Source organism: Petaurus breviceps, unplaced genomic scaffold (genome assembly GCF_028583685.1).
Source record: "Petaurus breviceps papuanus isolate PSGF00001 unplaced genomic scaffold, PetGlider_PUasm1.0 47, whole genome shotgun sequence".
Lineage (NCBI taxonomy): Eukaryota > Metazoa > Chordata > Mammalia > Diprotodontia > Petauridae > Petaurus > Petaurus breviceps.
Genome location: NW_027186349.1, coordinates 12,081,725 through 12,099,372, shown reverse-complemented (window position 1 = coordinate 12,099,372; position 17,648 = coordinate 12,081,725). Strand labels below are relative to the sequence as shown.

Here is a 17,648-nt window from a genome sequence, read left to right as displayed (position 1 = left end):
GAAATTGTGGGTCTAACACTCATAATATGGACAGGTCCTATATCTTCTCTAAGCTTCAGTTTTTTGTGGGCTTTTTTTGTATTTATAAAATAAAGATAATAGTACTTGCACCATCTGCTTCATAAGGTTTCTATGAACCTGAAGATGTTTTATGTCAGAAAAAAACTTCTTGATAGAGCTATTCAGAAACTGGAACAGGATACTTTGGGAGGTGCTAAGTCCCCTCTGGCTAGATGTCCTCAGGTGAAGTCGGGATGAACACTTGTTGAATATGATTTTTCAGGGGAAAGATAGCCTCTGTGAACCTTTCATGTGCCAGGAACTGTGCTGGGAATAAAACTGCGAAGGATGAAACAACCCCTGGGATTGTCTATTCTTACTTTTGCTTTAAAGTTTTAAAGCATCTTATATTCATTGTCCTTCATCCTCACAAGACGCTGAACACTTATGATATAATTAATCTTGACGCATTTGGTCTAATTTAGGTCATACATCCTTTGGCAGGATTGTAATCATGAGTAAAACACTTCAAATAAAAACAGAGAAGCTCTTTCATGCCTCCCTGGGCCCCAAGGCCTCACCATATTGTGAAAATGGCCTCAGTGGCTTTGTCAAGGGAGCACGAACTCTTGTATGTTCTATAGCTGGAAAAGCCTTTGAGAGCAGACCCAATAATGTCTGTCATTTGACTACCAACCCTTTTTATGGTTCATTACCACAGGGTTAGCCACTAAGTGATAATGTTTTCTTTTTTTTTTTCTTTTTTTCTTTCCTTCTTTTATTCTTTTTTCACCAGAACAACTCTTTAAACTATCTGTAAGAACATGGAAGGGTTCTGTTCTGCAATAGAGGAGGGACTGGTTAGCATATAGCTGAAATCTTGGATTCTCGATATATTAAATTATTCAACTATATATTTCATCATGATATTCTTTTTTCTTCTCCACAGCATATTTTTAAAAGAGCTGGAAAAATACGAACAGTTACCAGAAGACGTTGGACATTGCTTCGTTACTTGGGTAATGAAATCCCAGACATTATTGGGTCAGGAAAACCTAATGCTATATGGGGTAGTCCAAAGGATTTTTATTGCTCTCTGAAATCTGTTAATTCACCCACTCACTACTGAATACTGGATACAACATGTACACAAGTTCAGTACCTCTCTCCTGAAATTACATTCTAAAAGCAGGGGTTTTGTTTTTTTGAGGGAAAATTGTTAACTTTATTTTTAATAGTTCCGTTAATGAAGCATTGATTATCAGCAGGGTAAGCTTTTCTGATTTTAGAAATTTTTTGTTATCATGCAGATTTTGTTATTCTTATTTGAGGCTTTTTTCACAAACTGTTGCTTTTTACAAAGCATTTGCTCATACCTTGGATTCTTGAAGTTCAAGAAAGATTCTTACATAAAATGTTAAAACTTTTTTTTTTATAGGCAGACAAGTTTCAGATGTATGTCACATATTGTAAAAATAAGCCAGACTCTACTCAGCTGATATTAGAGCATGCAGGATCCTATTTTGATGTAAGTACAAGATAACTTTTTTAAATTAATGTGAATGAAATTTTACAGCCAATTTACACACTATATTGACACCTAAACTTCACATGATGTAGTACAAGTCAGTGGTGTCAAATTTAAATAAAAACAGATCTCTACAGGCTTTACATGGACTTCTTATTATTGTTATTCAGCCATTCAGTCACGTCAGACTCGTCATGACGCTGCGAACCATAACACGTCAGTGCTGTGCATGAGATTGTCTTAGCAAAGATACTGGAGTGATTTGCCATTTCCTTCTCCAGTGACTTAAAAAGCCACAAATAACCATTATCTTTGTTTTATTGTATTTTTATTTCTTTTGATAAACATTTCTCAGTTACAATTCTGTCATGTTCGACCAGTTCCTCAGGAGTTTTGTAGATTGAGTTTAACATAAATCATTTCAAGCTAGGACTATCAGATATTTTGTAATGACTTTTAAGCTCTTTTTAATTTAAACATGAAATGTGATTTTTAAAGGAAATTATTCAGCAATGATGAGTTATGTTTGAGTAAGTAAAATCTCTCAATCTGGAAATATAACAATTACACACATATACAGCCATTAATTTTATTATTGATATTACTGAGTTGAACGTATATGGTGGAAAATATGACACTAACTTCTTTGTCTCCTTACTTTAAAGCAGAAATGTCCCTGTATTTTAAAAATAGCTTCTTTCTGTTTTGTTTTAATATTGGCATCAGTGGCCAAATATAGCACAAGATTATAATTCCTACAAACTGGCACCATAGACAACTGCAGCTTTATGTCAGGTTCATAAGCCTTACTCTCTTTGGAGCAAGGTAAATATGATAAGGCCTCTTTATTTCAGAGAGTAAAAAAGACTTTGTGAAGCTTATTTTGTATAAAAATTTATGGAACATGACTTTCTCAACTCCTAGAAAATTTGATGAATTTCAAATTGTTAACTAAAGGTGTGCCACAGTGAATTAAAAGACAGACTCATTTGAATTCCACTTATAATAGTCCTAAATTACCCATAGAGAAGTTAGGCAATAGATAAATGCAGTTTATTAGATATCTTTACCATTGTGCTTATACCAAGGAACATTGTAATACTCTCTCCTTAACCTCTCATCTTTAAGATAGGATTCTTACCCGTTAGAATCTTGATAGGATTTAAATGTGGACCTTCCAATAAATGACCTCTTCATGTTCCTTTAGATACTGTGGAATCTTTGAGTTTTTATTATCTTTGTAGCCAGTGGTAATATATTGCTTTCATCAATTCGAAATCCACTAGAGGCTTAATGCTCTTTTTGTCTTTGTGTGAGAGCTTTATTGTTTCACATGAACTGAGGTCTCTTAAAGACTGTATTGAACCCAGAGATTCTATGCACAAAGGAAGGGTTATTTCTAGAGGCTTAAATTATAGTAACATATGCTGCATTTAAAATTTGAAGGACAAAAAATTTTAGAAGCCTCCATTATCCTTGGAATTTAACAATAAGTGAACTTATAAGTGTATTTGTTAAAGATTTTATCAGTATTTTGTTAACATATCTAAAAGAAACTTCTTAAAGGTAATTTTCTATTGTGTCCCCCTCCTTTCTCTCAAGTTCATTATGTTTCCCATAGATCATAGAGGGAAGCCATTGACCAATGAGGGATTTATAATAAATTTGTCAGACAATCAGTAAGCATTTATCTTTGTGAGAAATGGTTTTTAGCAAAATCGTGTCCCATTTAGAATGACAAGAACTAAATAAAAAGGGAAAACCTCTACTAATTCACACATGAGAATGTGTTTTTTGTTTGTGGATAGATGTAGTTCACCTGAGTCATCTATCATAATTAATCCTAATTACAAAAATCCTACTGAGCTTTGTTTATGATAACTATGTTCTGTGATCAGTGTTCATATCCAGAGGAAGTAATGAAATTCAGTACATGTTTAAAATGTAAATAGATACTCTATCTAGGTTTATATGACTAGTCATTAGACTGGCTTATTTTAAAGCACTTTGGAAAATGTAAATTACTCTTGTCATGTGAACTATTATTACCAAATAACAGAAGGGTCTAAGTACTAGGTGTCAGAAGAGATACATTCTAGTCCCAGATACTTCACTAATGAGTTATATGGTCTTGGACTAGTCATTCTTGTCCAAAGACTTCTTGGACAAATCACTCAGTCTTGTCCTGGGTAAAATAAAGGAGTATGATTAGGCAATCACTAAGGTTCTTTTCAGCCTTAAACTTCTCTGATTCTGTGACTGAAAATTTGAGAAGACCTATTTCTTGAATGATATAACCATTCCATAGACTAATTACCATCATGTGTTTTAAGGACATTTTCAGAGAAGCAGAGTATTTGTGTTATTTTGAGAAACTTCCTTCATAGATGAGTTTTATTCATAAAATAAACTAAATGTAACAAAATATCAGAAGTTCACTGTGATTATTGAGTCAGTGTGGATAGAGAGCTGACCTTGGATCTAGGAAGATGCATTCAGGTATCACCTCAGATACAGTCTAAGTTGTCTGACCCCGAGCGAAGTCATATAACATCTTGGTGCTCACAGGGCTCATGGCCTCATGTGTCCCACAACAACCCCAAGTACAGCCATAACCACATAAAAAATTTAATTAGAAAATATCCAACAAAAGAAATAAAAATACCATAAAATATAGATAATATTACATTTTTAAATTGTTAGTATGTGGCCCACAGGATCTTTATGTAGTTTTGTGGGCATGGTCTCCATTATATTCATCTGCTCTAAGCAACTTTCTATAAGTCAAAGAGATGCTACCAAAGTGCATCAGTGGGATAAATTTTCTCGTCTAGGAGGTTCCCTATACGTTTGAAACACAGAGCCAGTCCCTATCTGTACAATGTATAATGGTAGGTTTTTATATTAGCATATTAAGTTCATTCATTTATATGTTATTTTAAAATCCTCCATTTTTGAAACATTAATATATGAACACTTTAATAATTAACATTAACTAAATTGAACGGAAATGAGTGAAGCTGGAACAAATTCCAGGTTTTTCATTTAGCCCACCTAAGCTGTATCATTTAATGGAAGGAAGGGAAGTGCATTTTGTATTCCACCTGCATTATTTCATCAATATAGCTACACCCCTACGGAAAAGCTTGGCAACTTGGCAGTGACTAGTTCTCCCCCTGGTGGCTTCAGAACTGCAATAACTTTTTAAGTCTCCATATTTTTTCCCAAATAAGCTCTACTTGATTAATCATAAGCAAATATATAGTTCATTTGGTTTAGCTTAAATAGACACCATCATAAATATACATATAGACTTATAAAATATTTTTAAATGTTGAAATGTGGTTTTAATGTCCAATTTGAAAGATAGGAATTAGTGTAGAAACAATTGGAAAAGTTAACTTTTTATATATTTTTTTTACATATTTTACACTTGAGAGAAAACTGGAAAACTTTAATAAAATTATAATTTGTGACATTAAAATTTAAGTACATGAAGAGAAGAAAACAATCTTATGAATTAGATTGAAAACTGAAATGGTGGATTATTGAGAAGTCAAGCAAACAAAGGAGAATCTTGTGGCACAGAGTTAAAGGTCATAAATATTCAAATTTGACACAGCATATAAAGAAAAGCCACTTGAGAATCAGTGATTAAATTTACATGGTCATATTGTCAATGATGTCACTAATATGTGGGGATGATAAGCCTGAGAAATGAAATTCTATTAATAATGAGAAACATATAGGAGGAAATTTTCATTTTAGTCATAACCATCTTTGAATGTAGAGATCAATGAATGGATGGGGAAGGTTTGCGTATGGTAAATTCTTTGATACTCAGAAGTGATCTATATTCTCAAGTTAGAGTCTATAGGAATGAATGTAAATAAAAATATTCCTGTAGATGAAAACATTCCTATAATATAGACATATATAGTACAAAATTCAATATTTTCTCCCTGAACTAAGATGTTCAAAATCTTGTTATTTTATACAGGAGATACAACAACGGCATGGGCTAGCCAACTCCATTTCTTCATACCTTATTAAGCCTGTCCAGCGAATAACAAAATACCAGCTTCTTTTAAAAGTATGTATAATGATATTTTGGGTTCTAAACTTTTCTGAACTGTGTATTAGAGGGCAAAACTCCCTCCTAATATCTTAAAATTTTTCCTCAGTTTGTATGTTATATATGTTCCTCAGAAAACTGAAAAGATGGTCAGAATATTAATTGTGTATTTTTGAACAACTTTTGTTAAAACTAATCATTTGCTAGTTTAAGACTTTATGCCTTGGTTACAGGTGTTGACTTCCATCAAGGCTGTCCATCTTTCTTTCATAATTATGTGTAAGAACAAAAGTGTACACAAATTTTCCTTCACAAATTTCCTAAGAATTTAGTATGACAGATGGACAAGAACAAAATGCTTATGGTCAATACACAGTACATACATTAGCTATATAGAAATTTTTTACAACGTAATAAGTGCTGCTGCTATTGATGTTCAGTGGTTTCTTTCATGTGTGACTCTTTGCAAATCCCCCACCCCCAGGCCCAATTTGGGATTTTCTTGGCAAAGACACCAAAGTGGTTTGCTGTTTCCTTCCCCAGCTCATTTTACCAATGAGGAAACTTGAGTTAAACAGGGTTAAGTGATTTACCCAGGTTCATACAGCTAATAAGTGTCTGAAATCATTTTTGAACTCAGGAATGAGTCTTCCTGACTAGGCCTGGTGCTCTATCCATTATTCCATGTAGCTGCCCCATATTAAGTATACACTATAATAAATTGATTATGAATTCTAATAGGCTTTTGCATATAGTGAAATTTATATGTGTCCTTTTTTTTTTTTTTTTTTTTTGCTATTTGGAGGGCAGTTGGGGTTAAGTAACTTGCCCAAGGTGACACAGCTAGTTTTTGTTTTTCCAGTGTCTGAGGCTGGATCCAAACTCAAGTCCTCCTGATTCGGAGGCCGGTACTCTACTCACTGTGCCACCTAGCCTCCCCTATGTGTCAATTTTCAAGACAAAAGATAGTAACTATTGAAATAGCTTTATGAGACAGACTTTTGGAGAAAAATTTTTATTATGATAAAAAAGTAATTACAGAAAATTTTTAAAAAGTTACCATACCAGACACAAAAATAAATAAATAACTATAGTCGAACAAAGGAATCCCCACAATCCTACTATTTGGTTTGTAAAAATATGCCCTTCAGGATTTAGTGATTCTGTATTATATAGAAAAATTATAGTTTTCTGTCTCCTTATTTATTCTTTCCATAAAGAATATTTCATATAAATTCTCATGTAGTCAAATAATTTTAACTTCTTTTTATTCTTAAACTTTATTTTGTGCTCAATGTTTCAGCAAGTAATATTTCTTAAACTATTTGAATTTGGAATAAGGAGAGCTTTATGTCAATAAAGTTAATCTTACTAATCTACCTTTTAAAGCTATTTTTCATTATACTGTGTAAAATAATGTCTATGTGCCATTTGGTTAAAAAAATCTTGTTTTTCAATATAATTAAATGGTTTTTCTTAGAATCTTGCTACATTGTATTAAGAACCTTGGATCAGGAGTCAAGAGACTTCAGTTCAAACCCTGGTTCTGCTTCTATTCTCTGTCAGGGGGCACCTCATTGGATCCCTCTTGTCTTCAGTTTCCCCTTCTGTGAAATGATACTGGTGGATTAGATGATCTTTAAAGACCTTTCCTGCTTTTAATTCTATTATCCTGTGACCTAGTGTGGAACTGAAAATAGTGTACCATCTGTTGCATTCTGCCTTATGCTCATGCCCTCCTCTTGATGTCCTCATTGAGATAATTCTGAGGAGCAACGAGATGGCACAGTGAATAGAGCGCCAGCCCTGAAGTCAGGAGGACCTGAGTAAAATCCATCCTCAGACACTTGACACTTAACTGCCTGTGTGACCTTGGGCAAGTCACTTAACCCTAATTGCCTTGCCTTCCCCCTCCAAAAAAAGAAGAATTCTGAAAGTACTTTTTCATTATTGATGATGCTAATGGTGATGATGACAACAGCAACATAGTATAATGGATAGACAACTGTCACCTCTGTTCATATTCCCTCTGACACATACTGACAATGTGACCACCAGGGAAGTCCCAGGCAACTCTGCCAGACTGTAAGTCACAGAGGAAGGTGCTGATCTTCATTAATAATAAAAATCTCTTACATGCTGCTCCATACACTAGTGAAATGAATCACTAGTCTGGCAAATAAGAACAGCCCCAACAACAATAATAATGGGGGAAGATGAACTGATGATGTGTCTGTGGAATTAACAGACTATGGATTTCTGTTACTTTATTATTTACTCTGTAATTTGATGCTCCCACAGGAAAATCTGAAATGTAGTTTCACATGAATCTCCCAAAGAAAATCTTAGCTTAAACTTTCAATTTTTTCTTTAAAAAAAAAAAGGCACATATAATACTACACAAAGCAGTTACCATGGCTGTGAAACTCTTGCAGTATTAATAGTATTGGGGCATCTTAATGACAGTTCTAAATCTAGATCCATGATTTTATTGGTGTTGGGACCTCCACCAATTAATTCCCTATCCTAATTCAGATCTACATCTAATCTGCAACTTTTAGACTTATACTTTTCAGGGACATAGAGAGGTTAAATGATTTGCCTAGAGTCAGATGGCCAATATGGGTCAGATGTGGCACTTAATATGTTTTGCATGATGTTCACATGCATTATTGACATATTGGTTGCCTTCTTGGTGAGTGGGAGGTGACTGGAGGGAGGGAGAGAATTTGGAACTTGAAATTTTTTTTAAATGAATGTTAAAAATAAATAATAAACTTATTAAAGTGGGGGGAAATATGTCTTTCTTACTCTGAGGTATGCTCCCAATACATCCTCTTAGGCTGTGTCTTTCTACATACTGTTTCAGCTCGACAAAACCAAACATTGCTGGCAGAGCATTTTGTGGGCAGTATCGATAACTTTTTTTATAGTCTTTCTTTGAAAACCCATTTTATACATGTCAGTTCATGAGTATTGATCTTCTGTAGGAGCTGCTCACCTGCTGTGAAGAAGGCAAAGGCGAGATTAAAGATGGTCTCGAGGTGATGCTCAGTGTACCAAAACGAGCCAATGATGCCATGCACCTTAGCATGCTTGAAGGTGAGAAGCATCTTCCTAAGGAATTTTGAGTAGAGGCTTAATGGCTTGTACAGAGTATACACATCTAAAAGATTAAAGGGAGGGCCTAAGTGGTTGATTGACAGTCAACAAATAAATCTTGTAAGATGGGAAAACTACACATGTAAGATGTATGCTAACACTAAAATTTTTCTCCCTGAGGATTATTTAATGACATGTATGTTAGAGTTGACTTAGATGAAGAACAGCCGTCCAATTAAGATAGAGCCTCCTACAATGCATATCCATTAAAACTTTCTCAAAATGCATTTATTTTCTGTGAAGTGTTACCTGTATTTCTAAGCTAGATATGAAGTAAACTTGGACTAAAGATAGGAAGATCAATTAGGAAGTTACTGCCTCCCTGAGCAGAAGCATATACCAGCTAACATCATTTATTGGTTCCTTGAAAATACAAGCTTAAGCAGAAAGATGGGGGAGAGTGAAGGAAGGAAGGAAGGAAAAGAGGAGGGAGGAAGGAAGAATGAAGGAAGGGAGGAATAAGAGAGGGAAGAAAGAAGGAAGGAACTACTATGTTTCAGGGGCTTAACAAATATTACCTCAGTTTCTCCTCATAACAACCCTGGAAGATAGATTCTGTTATTTTCCAGTTGAAGAAACTGCAGTATATAGAAGTTAAATGACTTGCCCTGGGTCACACAGCTGGTAAGTGTCTGAGGCCACATTTGAACTCATTTCTTCCTGACTCCAGGCCTAGTGCTCCATCCACTGTACCTCCTAGCTTTCAAGAGAGTTTAGAGGGAGGAGACTTTAGCGACTTTTGGCAGATACATTAAAAGTCTTGAAATAATTATCTTTAAAACCTTTATGTTTGATATTTCTTACTTTTTCTTTCCAATTCATTGGAATTTTTTTATCTTTATCTTTCTCCCCTGCCATTTTTCAGGGTTTGATGAGAATATTGAATCTCAGGGAGAACTTATCCTTCAGGAATCCTTCCAAGTCTGGGACCCGAAAACTTTAATTCGAAAGGGTCGGGAGAGGCATCTCTTTCTCTTTGAGATGTCCTTAGTTTTCAGTAAAGAGGTGAAAGATTCCAGTGGAAGAAGCAAGTACCTTTATAAAAGCAAACTCTTTGTAAGTATAATTATCCAGAGTGCTAATCTTAAAACCTGAATATAAAAGTTTGTTATTATGTTATTACAGATAAAGAATTAAAAAAAATTTTTTTTTGGTTTATTTTCTCAAAGATTCCTAAACTTTACATTGTATTTTAAAAAGTGTTTTCACATCCCCTTCTCTGCAATTTTCTGATACCATCTGGCTCACTAGAGGGCTCTCATACACAATTTTATGAAAACTTGAGACTTAGAAGCCAACATGTTAGAAATTTGCTTTCCAGTGTTTAGAGAATTTTACTAAGATTGCAGGAAAGCATTAGAATCATAAATCTGGAATAGCAAGGGACCATTGAGACAATCTAGTCCAATCCCTTTTTATAAATGAAGAAACTGAGGACCAAGGAGGTTAAATGTCTTACCAACAATCATACAGGTAAGAAGCATGAGGTAGGATTTGAACCCAGGTTTTCTGACACCGAAGCCAGTGCCATTATTTTTACTTGGTTTAAAACATTTTCTGTTCCATGTCACATTTGATATGGTGCATCAAACAAGTCATATCACTCTGATTTTTTTTCCATATTAATTTACTTTTCATTAAGCAGTAGAAAAATGTTTGCAGACTAGGTGTCTTATTGTAGAATTTTGCTCAATAAACACACATGTGGTGCCCTTTCTTAGTTGTTGAATGCTAGGAATAATAGCTAGCATTAATACAATGTTTTAATTTTTTTACCCCTTCTTATTAACCCCATTTTTGCTTTCTTGGAAATGCCTGTGGTCCATGGTAAATTCTAACTCTTTTTTTTTACTTCCTGGTCTATTTATGTTGAAATCAATTTATAATTGTTCTAGAGAATTGGATGAAAATGGTAACTTTATTCATCAATTCTGTTAGAAAAAGAACAGAGAATAAAATCTGGTTTTGTTTTTCTTCTGTCTCTAGGTCACTAAGACTGGTTCACACATCCTGGTAAAATATGTGGAATCTTGACAAATTGATTCATCATTGTGTACTTAAACTAAGATATTTTATATACATATATAGATAGATATAGATGAATGTATATTCACATACACACATATCTGTTATTCGAAATTTAAATCAGAGCAATAGGAGTTCTTAATATCTGTGTATTTTCTTAGTGATATTCAAAGAGTCAAACATTCTTCAGCTCACAAGCCCAAATTCATCATTTTTGTGCAGTTTCCTCAGGCTTATCCCTTTTGGCACTGTCAATTTGCAGAATAACTTACATCATTTTAGATCACATTCCAACTGGAAAAGAAAAAGCAACGTTGCTGAGTAGTAATTCACTTTGAGTTCCTTGGCTTTAAAACAGCCCCTTGGGGCTAAGCTAATATGTTTTAGAATCCAATACATCTTCATTTAATTTATCTTTTTTTTAGGATTCCCTCAGAGTTCACCTCCAGGACTGCAGATTGTGACTCACTTCCTTTTGCTGGAGGAGGAGAAATAGTATTAGGATTTGCTTGTTTAGGAGGGGGGAAAATACTGAAAAGTTAGCACTCCAAGTATAAACTTGCCTAGTTAATCTACAGATAGGAATTCAACCCTTAAAATGGCTCACAGATGGTAAAATATCTCAGGATTAGATAATCCCTTAATCTAGCTTTAGGACAACACAAAGTTAGCCTTTTTTTTTTTTTTTTGGCTTTAAACAAATTGTTTTCATTGGTTCTGAAAATTCAAACTGGTTGAACTGCATTAAAGATTAAGAAAAACTGTCCTATCCTTTTGATCTGTGGTTTTCCAGATCACTTAACCTGTTCTTTCCTTGTATTTAGCATCATTTAATTATTTCATAATTCTTCAGCAGCTTTCCCAGAGGTGATTAGAGGAAATAAAAGAAAATGAAATTAGAACTACTGAATTTAAGTATTTTTTACACTGCTCTGGTAAATAAGTTGATGAAAGATGATGTTGAAACTTTTGGCCAAAATTTGAGGTTTTTATGATTTTTAATTTACTTATGTCATTATTGTCTGTCATGTATATTTTAAGGTACTTAGATGGACCTGTAATCTTTTTAGTTTTGGAACTCTCTCCACTGTTGAAAATTGCAACCCCTCCATTCACCACCAATTTTGACAATGGAATCATCTTTAAAATTTGCTGCCGTTTTGCTTAAGTCGTATTACAATGGTTAATGTATCCATTATTTTGTTTTTTGTTCAGACCTCAGAACTCGGTGTTACTGAACACGTTGAAGGAGATCCTTGCAAATTTGCACTGTGGGTAGGAAGGACCCCAACTTCTGATAATAAAATTGTCTTAAAGGTATGTCTATCTGACCCTTGGAAATATGGTCAATGGTTCAATTCAACAAATTAAGTGCGTACTACATGACTACAAAGCTAACTATGATAGGACCTTCTCTGAAGAAATTTATAATATAGGCAGGAGGAACAACATGCAGACAAAGACCTGTGCTGCAAAGGATACTGTAGTAAATGCCATCGAGAACTAGAGAAAGTTGCTATTTCAGATTCAACAGGGATTCATTTTCATTTGGCAAGAAGGAGAGTGGGAAAGGATTAATGGTAGACTTGGCAACTAATTGACCCTTGATGGAAAGGGAGAGACTTAGCGAGGAGGTAGAATTATCTTTCTTCTGATTGCTGTACTTCAGGCACTGGGGATGGTATGAGCAAAGGGAGAGAATGGGATGAGAACAGGAGATGGCAGCTAGGCCAATTTGGCTCAGACACAGAGACTATCATGGGGAGTAGTAGGATATAATGTTAGAAAACAAAGTTGGAGCCAGATTGCGGAGGGCCCCAAATACCAGGTTCATGAGTTTATGCTTTATTTTCTGGTCAACAGAGAATGTGAAAAATGGATTGAAGCGGGAACAAACAGGAGATAGGAAGTTCATTTGGGAGACTGTTAGCATAATCTAGGCAGGAAATAATGAGGACCTGAACCAGAGTGGTTGCAGTGGGAATGGAAAGATGATGGAGGTAAAATCGACTTGACTTGGCAATTGATTGGACATGAGAGTCGAGTCTCCCAGGTTATAAGTCTAAGTATGTTTCTTTTTGTTTGTTTGTTTTTGCCTTTTGGAGGGCAGTTGGGGTTAAGTAACTTGCCCAGGGTTACCCAGCTAGTTTTTTTGTGTGGGTGTTAAGTGTCTGAGGCCGGAACTGAACTCTGGTCCTCCTGACTCCAGGGCCGGCACTTTACTCACTGCGCCACCTAGCCGCCCCCAAGTCTAAGTATGTTAATGCCATTAACAGAGAAGGACTGTGGGGAGATTGGGGGGGATGGTGGCAACATGCATATGTTTCATGTGAAAAAATATATCACAATTGTATGCATGTCTTTTTTAAAGCATTTGATTTTCAAAATAGCAGTGGTTGTATTGCTTGAAAACCTGAAGATAAAATTCTCATATTGGCTAAATACAACTAATGAACAGTGTTATATTTTACTTTTGGTGAGGAAATAAACTCTACTGAACTCTATCTTACCTACTTTAAAAAAAAAGTGTGTTTTATTTCCTTCATTCTTACAATACTAATAAAATTGACGTGATTTTATAGTAAATCAGAGAAATAAGATGTGGGCCTCAGACAGCAGACTAACAAGTTGATGGATAGATTCCCAAATGTATCTCTGACTGGTTTGATCACAGTAATAAAAGCTGGTTTTTAAGTAGGCAAAGATTCTTGGAAACTGATGGCATAAAAGTTCTTAACTTGCTCCCTTAAGGTTATTTGGTGCCATAGGGAAGTCATGTTATATGTTAACTTTCCATTTGCAAAGTGAGGATGATTCTGGAGATGCTCTTTCTGGTATGGTGTCAAAAGTAGCATGACATTTTTTATATGAATTACTAGGAGATAGCATTAAGAAACAATTAAGTTTCCCTAGTCTCTTGGTGAAGAGTTATTCAAAGGTAATGGGGAGGGGGAGAGGGGACTACAAAGAGTTTTTTAAAATGAAGATAGAGCCCTCTTTTGAGTTGGGTCCAAAGCTGAAGCAGCAACTTCAGGATATCTGAGTTTGGGGAAGATATAGCTAGAGATTTATTGCAGAGAAAAGCCAAATGCTTAATGAGACTCCAGCGTGTGAATAAGAATCTCAGCTATTTCATCTCTGACTTTAAAAAAAAAAATGTTCCTATACACTTGCAAGAAGTTGTGATTTTAGTCTTTGGTTCTGTCAATGACTTTTCTATTGAATGGGTTCTTTGGATATGTACTGATTTTATAAGTATTCAAGTTCGCTATTTGTGGAAGTTGTTATTTTACCTAGTTTTGACCGATCATCTATAAAATTGCATTATATAGTAATGGATATCTGGATAATGACAAAAGTCAGTTTTTGTATGATAGCTCTGGCACAATGTCATTTACAAACCAGCTAACATATTGCTAAATATTAGGTAAATGTGATTTCTAAGTTTTTTTGAAGTTTATGAGTATGTGCATTATGGGACCATAAACTTTACAGAGATATATAGGCATAGCAGCTTCATGTGCAGAGGCCAACAGGGAACTATTTATGTCCATGTGTTACAAGTTATGTAGAGCCCACCCCCCGTCTTCAACTCTGAACGGAAAGATACTCCCCTAGAAATGGTCATATGTTCTTTGATTTTAAAAAGGCATCTAGGAAATTTTTCCAGACATCATCACCAAATATGGACAAGGTGCCTTTAGGATATCATAATAGATCCATGACACAGTTCAAAAATGAGACTTCCTGTATGTTGCAGAGGGTGAGCATGGTGAACATCTTCTGGGAAAGCTTATATTTGCAGAGGAACTGAGTACTTTTGTGGGGAATCTTTGGCAAGAGTTTTCTGACTTTCTCCAAGAGAGTAGAACATAATTTACCTAGGAATCTAAAACACTGTACATTGTGAGGAAATCATTGATAGTTTCTTATCTGAAAGTTCCATAAAACGAGTTTAGTTTTGTTTGCTTTCATAGCCTGGAAATAATTTGCCTGGCATTGCAATCACTTACTTACACCTTCAGTGCTATACATAGCATAAAACAAATCATTTTGCAACATAAAGGTAAATGACCAGGGTGTTACTTCAGAATTATTAAAGGGCAGCTAGGTAGTACAGGATGGAGTACTGACCCTAAAGTGGGGAGGACCTTAGTTCAAATACAGCCTCACATACTTAACAGCTGAGTGACCCTGGGCAAGTCTTTTAACCCTAATTGTCTATTTAAAAAAAAACAACACCAAAATTACTATAAGGTTATTTCAAAATGTAAGTATTTGGGAACAGTAATTTGTTTTAAGGTATACTTTCATCTAATTGTGTTCAAAAGTTAGTATGTCAGTAAGTTTTGGGGGAAAAATCGTATGTCCTTCCCCTCAGCATTTGGAACATTGCCCAGTTATCCAAGCTGGGTCTTGCTCGTAGGACTATGTTTCTCTATAAATTTGTTCACCTTTTTGTCTCTAGGTAATTTTTTAATTAAAGTTTTATAATTGCTTCTAAATCCAATCCTTAACTCATCCCTTTTAAATGATGTGCATTATAATTTTTTAAGGCGTGCTTAGCAGTTTTTCTTCTTTTTCCTGATTATTTCCAGTCTCTGACAAATTGTTTCTTTTTTACCCTAACCCAGATGATATCTCTTTAACTCCTGATTGTTTTCACAAGGCATTCCAATTCCAGTACATCAGAGGTTTTCAAAGTTTTTTGTTTTTTTTCCTCCCCTTCTCTGACTCTCTTGAGAATACTTTTCATGGGAGGAAGAAGGAAAGCTAGAGAAAGGGGGTGGGGAGGAGGGTGAGTTTCAGGGAGGAAGGAAGGGCCCAGTCGGGCCTAAAGGCTGAGTCAAGAAGAGGAAATCAGAGGCCAGCTCATTCCCTTCCCTTCATTTATTTCACTGCTACGAGGACCAAATAGTCCTCTAGAACTTCTCACTGTAGTAGATGATTTTGGGGAACAATAACTGGTTAAAAAGAAGAAAAAAGGTAGTTTAAAAGCTGTGCTATCAGATTTCAGTTTCTTTGGCAGTGTTTTTTGTTTATTTACTTAGCCAGACTAGTTTTATCCATTTGTTTTTGCAGTTGCCTATTCCTGGTTATTCACTGTCTATTCTAAATAGTTTTTGACAATCGTTTCTAAAAGGAATGATTCTCATAGAGTAGCAGGATAATGCTTTCCAGAAATCAACTCTTAAGGGACGAAGATCTCCTCCTTAGGCATATGGCAAAAAAAAAAGTCAAGCTGAACATGACTGTCCTCTTTCTCAGAGTATTTCTCTTAAGTTTTTAGTAAGCAATAAAGTGATATTTCGAATCCAGCCAAAGAGCAAATAATGTAATATGTATTTTAATAGCCAAACAATGAACCAGTTGGCAGAGCCCTAAACTAAGAGCCACTTGGAGTGACTAGCTCTAATCCAGGTGTCATTGTTTGCTCTTTGGTGACTCATATACTGTAATTTATGTCCAGACACCCTAAAGGGATTTTGAAAAAAAGCATCTTTCTGCTCTATAGTCTCAATTATTTCTATGCCGACTGTAAAAAAGTCATTGGTTTGGGAACATGACAGAAGCACCTACTCCCTTCATTGTGGATCTGAAATAATATATAAGTGCAAAGGTATGACCTTTGTAGACTCTAAATAGCCCTAATTTCAGGGTGTGCAAGGCAGGTGACAAGAGACAGTAAAAGCATCATAACTTTACATAAGCATAAGGCAAAATGTAAATCACAGCTAGGTGATGCAGTGAATAGGGTACGGGGCCTGGTCAGGAAGATTCATTTTCCTGAATTCAAATCTGGCCTTAGACATTTAATAACTGTGTGACCCTGGGCAAGTCACTTAACCCTATTTGCCTCAGGTATAAAATGAGCTGGAGAAGGAAACGACAAACCATTCCAGTATCTTTGCCAAGAAAACCCCCAATGGGGTCACAAAGAGTCAGGCATGACTGAACAACAACAAAAAAATCACTTTTGGTGAAAGAATGGTCAGAAATTAGAAGTTGTTACCTAACCACATTTGGTTATACTTCTCTTATATAGTCGTTTTGAAATAAGAAACTGAAATAAGGTATGTGTATGTGCATGCACATGTGTGTTATATGAGGGTGTATATCTCAGTATATTTATTGTAAGTTCTAGAAAAAAATATTCTGCCTCAAAATGGATTCATAATTTTTTTTTTTTAGGCTTCCAGTATAGAGAATAAGCAGGACTGGATCAAACATATTCGAGAGGTGATACAGGAAAGAACCATTCATTTGAAAGGAGCACTGAAAGAACCAATTCATATTCCTAAAACAGCTCCAACAGCTAAACAAAAGGGAAGAAGGTATGTGGTCTGTTGGTAGGAACATCCAGGATGGCACTCAGGTGCTAGAATGCAACCAAATCAAGTTCATTTTTAGTTCTGTGGTTTCTACCATTACCCTTCTCCCTCCTCCATCCCATACTGATACCTTTGAATATTTATGTGCTAGCGTTTGATGGGACATAAACTCTGACTACTTCCCATACATTATGAAAGTCTTCACAATGAGGAGGTTAAAAAAGCCCCCAAACCACTTTTACAGCAAGCATTCAGTGTCTTTTCCAAGAAGATAGAGCTGTCAGCCATGGGCAGCACCATTTTCAGAATATTACAGGGGAACATGCAGATTATAAGCAAGGAGAAAAGTAAATCTATAGAAATAGTTCTATAGCTATAGATCTCACTTTAGTAGATGATTTTCAGAAACAATAACTGGTAAAAAAAATAAAAGAAGAAAGAAAAAAAAAAACATAGTTTAAAAGCTGTGCTATCAGATTTCAGTTTCTTTGGCAGTAGTTTTGATTTGTTTACTTAGCCCGACTAG

General features: G+C 35.2%; 1 protein-coding gene across 7 annotated transcripts in view; it reads left to right on the top strand.

The window, feature by feature from the left end:
• The window catches only part of TRIO (trio Rho guanine nucleotide exchange factor), a 534,181-nt gene that overhangs the window by 396,426 nt on the left and 120,107 nt on the right, over positions 1-17,648 (top strand). For all 7 annotated transcript variants that reach the window (XM_069101424.1, XM_069101423.1, XM_069101425.1 and 4 more), the window contains 7 exons: positions 950-1,019; positions 1,439-1,528; positions 5,529-5,621; positions 8,594-8,705; positions 9,631-9,821; positions 12,006-12,107; positions 16,983-17,125. In XM_069101424.1, the coding sequence (XP_068957525.1) occupies positions 950-1,019; positions 1,439-1,528; positions 5,529-5,621; positions 8,594-8,705; positions 9,631-9,821; positions 12,006-12,107; positions 16,983-17,125 (801 nt within the window). The remainder of the gene's footprint in view (positions 1-949; positions 1,020-1,438; positions 1,529-5,528; positions 5,622-8,593; positions 8,706-9,630; positions 9,822-12,005; positions 12,108-16,982; positions 17,126-17,648) is intronic.